The 10,352-nt window shown below is 37.1% G+C and overlaps 2 protein-coding genes across 2 annotated transcripts; both read right to left on the bottom strand.

The window, feature by feature from the left end:
- Positions 1-1,277: 1,277 nt before the first annotated feature.
- On the bottom strand, positions 1,278-2,639 carry LOC129769425 (uncharacterized). Its single transcript, XM_055771698.1, has 3 exons — positions 2,500-2,639; positions 1,666-2,104; positions 1,278-1,601 (listed from the first exon to the last, which is right to left on the bottom strand). Exons 1-3 carry the CDS (start codon positions 2,506-2,508, stop codon positions 1,360-1,362), a joined length of 690 nt encoding a protein of 229 aa, XP_055627673.1. The 5' UTR covers positions 2,509-2,639; the 3' UTR covers positions 1,278-1,359.
- Positions 2,640-8,412: 5,773 nt separating this feature from the next.
- Positions 8,413-9,841, bottom strand: LOC129770639 (histidine-rich glycoprotein-like). Its single transcript, XM_055773596.1, has 3 exons — positions 9,712-9,841; positions 8,988-9,477; positions 8,413-8,927 (listed from the first exon to the last, which is right to left on the bottom strand). The coding sequence occupies exons 1-3, from the start codon at positions 9,718-9,720 to the stop codon at positions 8,713-8,715; spliced, it is 714 nt and encodes a 237-aa protein (XP_055629571.1). The 5' UTR covers positions 9,721-9,841; the 3' UTR covers positions 8,413-8,712.
- Positions 9,842-10,352: the final 511 nt, after the last annotated feature.

Here is a 10,352-nt window from a genome sequence, read left to right as displayed (position 1 = left end):
TTTATTTTATTCATTTTTATTTTTATTAGATAGGGATATTCATTTTTATTCTGGAGATTTTCATGACATGAAACGCTATGACTCAGGAATAACATTTTATTGAGTGGTTTTTATAACTGTTTCGATGATGTTGTCTGGCATCAGTGTCGAAAAAATAACGATGCTTTCACCAATACAAACAAAGTCATTGCGGAAAATTGAAAAATGAAAATTTATCTTTCGGAGCACTAGCCCGAGTTTTCCGACGTTTTTCACTATACATTGCAACGACAGATGAAAATTCAATATCTTGTGAGTAATCGATTAGAGTTTGGTTGATATTACTTGATGGGAAGTGTGCGAAAATGATCATTTTCTTCACACTGTTTCGCAAAATTATTGAATATCGGGCGAGGGGAGAGGGAGGGAGATGAAAGAAGTGAGCGCCATTGTGGCTTCCACCTTCACCTTAAAGGATTGCGTTTCGCTGACACTATTAAAGGTAACTGGTATATTCGACGAATACTTACGTAAAGAAACTCTATTTCTCCACACGGAACTTTAGTGATCAATTATGCATGGCTTTGTGTATATGGAATTCGCAAGATTACTTTTACATTCTTCAGAATGAATAAGCAAGGACTCAATCGGATGCTCGATCGACAAATCTATTCTGAAAAATTTGACAAACAATATGTCCAGCCGAATGTTCCAAGAAATATATCGAAATTGTAATGTTTCTGGTTATTGAGGTCTGGAAATTGATAATTTTAAATAAAACGAAAATATAAACTGTGAAGTTCAAAATGGTCTTACAGCTACTGGACAGTATAAATTAGTATAGACAGGTCTCAAAAGATACTAAGATTCTTCCGAGATGAGTTGGTTTTGAATAAATGCTATTTTAATAATAATCACTAATTTGAATAATGCATCACAAATTCATTCAAAACTCTTATTACACACGTTACTATGGAAGATATTGAGCGTGGTATTATAGCATAGCAGAGTGTATCAACACCCATCACGGTTTTTTTCGAAAATATTTCCTATCGCCGGAATCGTTCGAATGCAAATTGAAATGTTAGTTTTTGTTTTATCAAATAATTGTTTTATTTCTCTTTTCAGGAAGTCAGTCCATCGACCGAACAAGCTATGCCCGATTGAAGCTACTGTTATGAGAAAATTCATCATGTGGCAAAATTCCACGTTAAAGCTTGTAGTGAAGAGTAAACGAAGTGTAAATTGTAACTAAAACTTCCCGAAGTCATTTTGGAGCTAACAAGTGCCCCTCACATATTATTCGAATGTTGTTGCTCCGTTAATACTTTTCTTTGGCAGAACTGTTAGTTTGGAAGAAGCACGAAAAAAATAACACCTCTACTCTTGCTTCCAGATCTTCGAGTAGCTGGAGGCCCCCTTGCCGTAGTAATCACCGGTAGCATAAGCACCAGCGTAGGCACTCAAATGTCCAACGTGATTATGCTGCTGTTGGTGAGCCTGAACCTCAGGATGGTGAGCATGTCCGATATTCTTGACAACAGCGTTGAAGCCATTATGGTCATCCGAAGTGTACTCAACGACGCGAGTTGTTCCATCAGCTTCCTTGAACATGTATCCTCCTATGGAAAACAATACGAAATTTAAAATGAATTTTAACAACACATCGTTAATGGTACAACATACCCTTCACAACATCACCGTCACGGGTCTCCCACTGCTTCTTATGGTCTCCGGTGTGTGGATCGTCAACGCCGTATTCGAAGCTATATTTTGGGTAGGCGTAGTAATCGTGGTAAGTCTTGGCATACTCTCCATGATAACCTGTATCGTACAGATGACCATGGTTTTCACCACCGTACAAAGAGCTATGATCACCATGGTAGTTCTTCAGCCCCTGCTGATGACCAAGCAGTTCATGGCTGCTCGCAACAATGTGTTGCTGAGGCAATGCGAGCTGGTGATTTTCGTGGGCTTCAACGAGATAAATTGGGTGGTGCTGCACTTCGGGTAAGGTGTGGTGTACAGCGTCTGCATGTGGATGCTGGGCCACGATTGAGAAGTGCACCGGATCTACTGGAGCTGCTTTAGCAGTAGCGATGAGAATTGCGATGGTAGATACGAACTGGAACGCATGAGAGTGAAACCTTTATTTGTACTCTTGCACTTGCATAATACAATTAGTTATAATCGGTTATCACTTTAACGGGTGAACTAATTCAACCGAAATGAAAATTGTACGAACAAACACATATCGTTCAATGATATTGGCAAATGCATTTCAATATTATTCCTTGTGGTTCAAACTGATGTAAATACACTTTGAAAACAATAGTTTTATACATATATCGTCTTATTCATTAGGTAATAGTAATAGTTTCAAAAGTCCATGTTCTATAAAGACATTCTTAATCACAAAGTTTATTTATTTTCACAAATAATTCACGACCTTCCAGAACATTTTTTTTCGCCCTTTATCGAATCTGACTTGAATCCGATTAACCACAATTTGACACTCACTCTCAACATTTTATTTGTTGGCACTGAAACGGGCGGCGATGGCACTGCAAATCTCCAAATAACTCGAAACTATTAGCACAAAAATGTTTCTACTCTTCACTACAATGGGGGAGAATTGTTAACCGAATGGTAACAAATGGACATCTGATGCTGTTCTGGGTGTTAGACATAGTTTTTATACCAGCTTCGCCGGGTGCAACTTTGCAGTTGGCACCGGGGTGGCATCGGTGGATCGTCAGCATCATTGATTTTTTTTTGCCAGTGAACTTTCAACGCACAACAAACGACATCATCGGATCACTGAACTCATCGCAAAAAAAAAATGTGGGCGGTGGAAAATTAATATAAGCGCAGCGATGATTATTGTTTGGTGTTTCATAAAACTTCGTTTTGTTTTCCCAGTACCATTTACGTATTTACGAGAGATGAAAACAATCGTTTTGTTATTGTGGAATTGCATGGCACAAGATATAGTCATAGAAAAACAGAAAACTTGTTTACGCAGGTGTCTTACTCAATTTTTGCTCTACATTGAAATTAGAAGACAGAAATATCGAACGATTATGTTTCAGCAAAATTAAAAAAGCAAATGTAATCTTGAATGGAACAAAATGCTATAACATTATCGTATAAAATAAACCATTATATTCGAAAATTTCGAAGTTCGTTTCTTTTATAGTATGAAAGGGTGGCAAATGTGAAAATCGATTGTTTTATATTTATTGACATAAAGCAATTGATTTTTCAATGTAAGTGCTGGAATATATCTATTGCCGTGGCGTGGCAATTGGATATATCTATTTTGTTTATTTCTATATTATTAGGAAACCATAAAAAATGTATTTTGCAGTTCAATCTAATAATTAAAATATTGTGAAATGTTGTGTTTTTCTTCTTATGAGTCTCTTGCGTTTTCTGGCTGGTTTGTAAAAAAAATAAAGAATTTTTTTGTTATTTGTTATTATGTTATTATGTAATTTTCATGTTTGTCGAAACGTTGAATCTAAAAGTTACCTCCGTTTTGTCATAGGATATCACGTTTTCAGGAAATTTAGGTTATTATGATGAATAAGACGCTTTTTCAAATAAATGAAAGTGACTTTCTATTGTAAATTTTCTATGACAATGTGTTTTCAATTGGAATGAGATCACTGAACACACTAAAATGACGCCATGTGACGCTCCTCTTGTAACATTTACCCTTATTAGTAACATCTGGGTAGTCCACTGTTTTTCCGTCTTTTCTGTCCTAAAGAAATATAAAACAAATCAATCTGATATATCCAGCCGAGCATAATGCACTAGATCCTCGCACAATTGCCAACCATGTTCCCCATATTCACGTTTACGAAGAACCAATTCCACATTTGCGTAAGTTTGCTGAATGTTACCGTTACACGTTTTTCATACAACAGTTTTAACGTTAAAACAATTCTGCTGTGAACGGATTTTGATAATTTGCACACCAATAGAATCGGAAAGATTTGTTTGGTAATTTTATGGAAATTCTTTGTGACCTTTCTCATGGTCACGAGAAAAGATATTATATTTTCCATGATCAAGGCTAGAGGCAAACGAATTCCTCGAACTTAAAACCTTTTTCTTTTTTTTCTGAGATGACAACGGATCTCGTTTCAAGCATTTTTGAGTCATTTGGCATCGAAAAAAAATTTTCGATTTTCCAAATTTTCTTTCGAGGATTAAAAAATCCAAACTTTGAGCCCTTTGAGGCACCCCTAAATCATATCCGATTGAGCTGAAACTTCGCACATGTCAATTTTTGGGCCAATAAATAAATTGAACATGGTCGGTTTTTGAAATTCGATAATGATTTTTTTTCATCCATTGCCACCCTAATAGACATTTCTGCATAACATTCACGAATCACGAAGCAAAGTAATCAAAGCCGTAATAGAACAATTATAGTTCTGGACGAGAACCTCGTTTATCATCTCAAAAAAAAAAAAAAAAAAAAATGCCGCAAAATCAATCTACAAAGCTAAAGAGAGAGTCAATAAAAAAAATCGATCAATACAGATATATCTTATTGAAAAGTTAAGCGTGATTTTTTTTGTAGTCACCCACAAGTCACAAGATACCAATTTGAGAAATTCGAACAAATGAAAATAGAATGATTTATTTTTATTTTCAGTCATTGGTGTCGTCCTACGTCTCTCCGGTTATGACCCACCCGTCTTTTTTCATTTGACATTAACCCTTTGCGATAGTATTAAATTTTGACATGGATGTCGTACTGGTATGAACTAATTTCCCTCGAATGAACAATGATACATAACATGTAATGTTCAACTCCACCCAAACTCCTTTCGCGCAGACTGTATTCCAATGAGTGGTGGGTGGATGAACATTTGCTTGATTTTTGGGTGTGCGGAATTATTGCACAATTCGATTGATGAAATTCAACAACGAAAAAATGACCACGCACTTTGTAGCAACAGCACAAACAACGTTTATTTTGAACGACTATTTAAATTTTACCTAACATAGTACAGGTCGGACTCTATTATCCGGGATTCGCTAATCCGGAATTTTAGACTCGATTATCCGGAGTATTTTATTTTTGATTTTCGGAAATTTTGAATAATTTGTATAATAATTCCATATTGAATAGCTAATATGGGTATCAAATAAAAGGGCTTGACTAGTAGATTGCAGTTATTTATAAAAAATTCAAATCCAAGATGGCGGCCACTACAAAATGGTGAATTTCATATTTTCTCAGAACCCCATCAATATGGGTATCAGATGAAAGGGCTTGACTAGTAGAATACAGTTTACAGTTATTTATGAAAAATGCAGATCTAAGATGGTGGTCACTACAAAATGGAGGATTTCATATTTTCTCAGGACCCTATACCCATATTGATGAAAGGGCTTGATTAGTAGAACATAGTTATTTATAAACAATGTAAACCCAAAATGGCCGCCATCACAAGATGGAGCCATATATATTTTTTTCAATATGAGTATTAAATGAAAGGGCTTGACTGGTAGAACACAGTAGATCATGAAAAATACAAATCCAAGATGACCGCAATTCCCAAATAAAAAATTATTTTTTAATGGTTTCATTCAGCTTGCCCTGTTTGTATGTTTGAGTGTCTTGTAGGGTTGTCCCACATTAATAAAAATTTTTTTGTGACTTCAGCCACTTCAGCGACTGCCAAATTGAATTTTTCAAGATCATGGAATACGTAGTTTTATAATGGCTGAAGAATTAAATGTGTGTTCCAAATTTCAGATCAATCAGTCAACAGGAACGGAGTCAATTTTCTATTAATGTGGGACAACCCTACAAACATTCAAACAGGTCAAGCTGAAAGAAGCCATTTAAAAATTATTTAGTTGTTTGGGGACTGCGGCCGTCTTGGAATTTGATTTTTCATTATCTGCTATGTTATACTAGTCGAGAACATTCTTTTGATACCCATATTGATGAGGTTTTGAAAAAAAATATGGCGCCGTTTTGTGGTGGCGACCATTTTGGATTTACATTTTTCATAAATGACTGTGATCTACTAGTCAAGCCCTTCATTTGATACTCATATTGATGGAGTTTTGGGAAAACCTATTGATGGGATTTTGAGAAAATATGTCCATAATCCGCCATTTTGTAGCGGCCGCCATCATGGATTTTCAAGGTCATGGAGTACGCAGTTTTATAATGACACCAGAGAAGAAGATGTGTTCCAAATTTCGGATCAATCGGTCAACAAGAAGGGGGTTAAGTTTGTATTAATGTGGTACAGCGCTGCAGATAAAGTTACAAAGTCACAAACATACAAACGGGTCAACCTAGATAAAACCGTTTAATAAATAAGTGCAAATCATAATTATACAACGTTTACCGAGAGAATATTCGTTTTTTTATGACTCGATTATCTGGAGGATTCGATTATCCCGAGTGAAAAAAAAAAATCAATACTCCGGATAATCGAGTCTGACCTGTATAACGAAACTGTACAAATTATAATATTGGTGACTCGTGAACTGGACTGTCTGGACAAAACTTTCTTTTCTACTCTGCCTGTCTATTGCTTCTGCCTTTGAATATACAACAAAAACAAATAGAACAAAACTATACGACCCACAGACATACATGGCACTCACAGCCGTAACCAATTATGAACTCTTCTCGTGCTCAGAATAGTCCAATTCTCAGAGTGATTATTTGTGAATTTTAACTATGTATTAACTTTGCATTGTGTGTTACTGAGTCGTTTTTATTTAAAAATTATGTTTTATTATTTTGCTTCTTCTGAATGAGCCGCAATTCGATCCACCAATTTTCGTATATATTTGCTGTAATTTATATTAAAATTGGGTTTGCTACCTTATATACGTAATAACACCGCCTCATTTCATCCTTTTTACAATAGTTGTTGTGTCCGAGGTATCGTAGCTAATCAGCATCGTACTTATCCTCTTATATTTCCATGCTAATAATCTATTGCTTTTACTGAGTACTATTATCTAATATATTATTAAAAGGACGCCAATTTTGTTTGTTCATTTCAAGAAAAAACGGTCATAATATATCACTTACTTGTTATAATTTTATTTCGAGCCCTAAGTGCAAAAAACATGGCTTTAACCATTCACTGCAAAGCCAAATCTCCAAAAACCAAGCCTAAAGCCTCGTCGACGATGTTCCGTGCTACGAGCTACTAAAACCGGGTGAAATCGACAACGTGCACAACCTACAAAAAATGTTAAATTTAAACTTTTTCTAAACCTTACTAAGCATTGATAAAAAAGGCTGGAATGCGGTCGAAGTCCCGGTAAAGTGAGTTTTACAGCATGACAACGCACCGGCGCCTAAAGTCGCGAAGGATGCAAAACAACCCATAACTGGGACACGTTATCGCACCTGCCATATTTTCCACACCTGGCCCGTTATATTATAACCTATTTGTTTCCATAGGACTCACAGAAGTTACAGAAGAAGAGTTCTTCATCGATTATAAAGATATACAGCCATTCCATGCCAAACCGATATAGTGGTTCTCAGATTTCCGTGAAAAGTGGTAATTTTGTTGTTTATCGCAAAATATTAGACTCGTTTTTTTTTTTAATTTTTTCATTAGGGTACCCATTTTAATTTTAGGGTGGTTCGAAATATCATTTTTTTAAAATATTTTTTAAATTAATAACTTTTGAACTAGTGGACCGATTTTGACGACCAATATACAAAATTGAAATTCGATGATAATTTTTTTCCATACATTCATTGCCACCCAGATAATACCAGATTTCGATGTTTTATGCATTTTAAAGTCATTCGGCATCGATTTTTTTTCCAAACACATGTAAACTCGCATCCACGCTCTCCCCTGCCTTGGGAGATTTTCGAGAGACAAAAAATCAAAACTTTGAGCGTACCCCTAAACATTGTCCGATTGAGCAGAAATTTTGCACAGGTCATTTATGTGCAAAAAAAATTCTTTGAAATTGGTTGATGACATTTTTTCCATACAATCATTGCCACCCTAGTGTACATATAGTTCGGAAAATTACTTCAACATTCCAAAACATGCGAAATTGTTCAAAAGTTGTAGTTATTTCGTTTCTAATGTGTAGGGACATCTTCGAAATCGTAATCAGAGAACAACAGTTAGAACACTAAACGGTAAATGAGATACTGGTAATTGTGCAGTCTGAGTTAAGAGAAATCTACCAATGTAGATTTCTATTTTGTTCTTCAGATAGAAACAAGTTTTGATGAATTTAAAAATATGGAAATTTTTCAGGACGTATTTATTGATTCGAAAGCATTCATTCATTATAAACAGTAAACCAATGGATGAAATTATGAAAACAAGATGAATATTTCAATGATACACTCATTTTGGCTTTTATGTTTTTATCACAGATAAATTTATTGACTTCATATTTAGAATCCAAAACTTTCCAAACGGTGCAGTCCATCAATCATCCAAACTGAAGCTATGATTGAAGCTACCGTCACGCAATGATTGGACAAGTCCTCTGACTCTTTGTTAGTGGAAAGTATCGTATAGAGAAATAGAAGTGAAGAGAATATTTGGCTAAAACTTTTCGCCGTCACGTTTGAGCTAGCGAGCACACAAATCATACATTCTAAAAACATTATTCAAGTCGTTTTTGGTTTAAATTAATCTTCTTTGGCTGAACTCTCACTTTAGATGGCTTTCGATGGAAGCTGTATACATTTTACTGGTGCTTCCAGACCTTTGCGTAGCTAGTGGCACCCTTTCCGTAGTGTTCTCCGGTAGCATAACCTGCAGCATAACTGCCATGATGTCCGTAAGATTCCTGGTGGTGGGGTTCACCGTAATTCTTCACAACGGCATTGAATCCATTATGATCGTCCGATGTGTACACAACAACGCGAGTTGTGCCATCAGCCTCCTTCATCATGTATCCACCTGGGTAAATCAAATGAACTGTCATTTAACCGCAAAAGAACAAGTATGAAATGCAAATACCCTTAACAATATCGCCATCGCGGAACTCCCACTGTTTCTTATGGTCTCCAGTGTGGGGATCATCAACGCCATACTCGAAGGCATATTTGGGATAAGCATAGTAATCATGGTAGGTCTTGGCATATCCTCCCTGGTGACCTCCATCATACAGGTTGCCATGGCTTTGACCACCGTATAGCGAGCTGTATCCGCCATGGTAAGCGTTGTTTTCAACATAGCTTTCAGCTTCGTGATGATGACCATGCAACTGCTGAGACTCAACTTTGTGTTCCTGTTTCTGCTCTACAGCTGCATGTTGATCGTGAACATCAGCCACATGGATAGGATAGTGCAACTCCGGAACAACTTTGTGAACTTCTTCGTGGTGTGGATGAATGGACACATAGGAATAGTGGGCAGGTTCTACATGGTGCACATGTTCCACATGGTGCACATGTTCTACCGGAACGGCCCTGGCGGTCGCGGCGATGATAGTGAGGACAGATACGAACTAGAAAGAAGAGATCGTCTTAGTGATTCTTCCATCAAACAACACTTGTTGATTCATCTGCTAGTAAAACTTATTTTCTTCACAACCACTTCCATGCAATCAAACAGTTCAATATAACCACAGCACACAAGTCCCAATTCTTCAAGATTTTGTAACACACATAACGTCCACCAGCCCTCATAAAAGCATGCCTCTTCAAGTGATAGTTATTATCCACATGCCACTGAAACTCACTCTGAACATTTTTCTGGGGGGTGAGCACTGAAACCGCAATAGTACTCTGCAAATCTCCAAACAGGTCGAAACTATTAGCCAAAAAACAATCACTCTTCACTAGAATGCTAGAATACTTTGAAAGGCAAAGCAGCAAACGATATCTGATGCCGTTCTGGACGAGCAGCATAGTTTTTATACCATAAACAGCGGCCAGCCCACTATCAGACCGGCAGACGATCGCGTTGGGGGGTACGACTCGTACGGTACGAACCGTAGGTTGTGGCATGGATTTCGGCCTACGCACATGATGGGTACGGAAGACGGCGCCAGTGGTTGTATGGTTAGCGTAACAGCCTCACAATCCGATCGGCCTGGGTTCAATCCCAGCTGGCGTCGTTGGGATTTTCTGAGGCGAAAAATCTCTGGTTACGTCTTCCTTCGGAGCGGAAGTAAAAGAAGTTGGCCCGGCTCATGAGTTGTTGAGTCTGATAGGTAGGAACAGGTGGAGTCGCCTCCCTGATGTCGGTGATTGGCACTAAAGTGGCGGAAATAGGCCGACGAAAAATAAGCGAAGATAAAAAAAAAAAAAATGATGGGTACGGTTAATCCGTGACAATATTTTACGAGCCTACCACAACACGCTGGGAATGGTCAAAATA

The sequence above is a fragment of the Toxorhynchites rutilus genome, chromosome 2 (assembly GCF_029784135.1).
Source record: "Toxorhynchites rutilus septentrionalis strain SRP chromosome 2, ASM2978413v1, whole genome shotgun sequence".
In the NCBI taxonomy this organism is placed as follows: domain Eukaryota; kingdom Metazoa; phylum Arthropoda; class Insecta; order Diptera; family Culicidae; genus Toxorhynchites; species Toxorhynchites rutilus.
The sequence above is the reverse complement of the archived record's forward strand: the minus strand, read 5'-3'. Positions and strand labels throughout refer to the sequence as shown.

What these genes read in the sequence shown, in the direction of transcription:
- LOC129769425 (XM_055771698.1), bottom strand. An exon ending in TGACGGTGATGTTGTGAAGG is followed by an intron (nt 1,602 to 1,665) that starts GTATGTTGTACC and finishes TGTTTTCCATAG; the next exon opens with GAGGATACATGTTCAAGGAA.
- LOC129770639 (XM_055773596.1), bottom strand. An exon ending in CGATGGCGATATTGTTAAGG is followed by an intron (nt 8,928 to 8,987) that starts GTATTTGCATTT and finishes TGATTTACCCAG; the next exon opens with GTGGATACATGATGAAGGAG.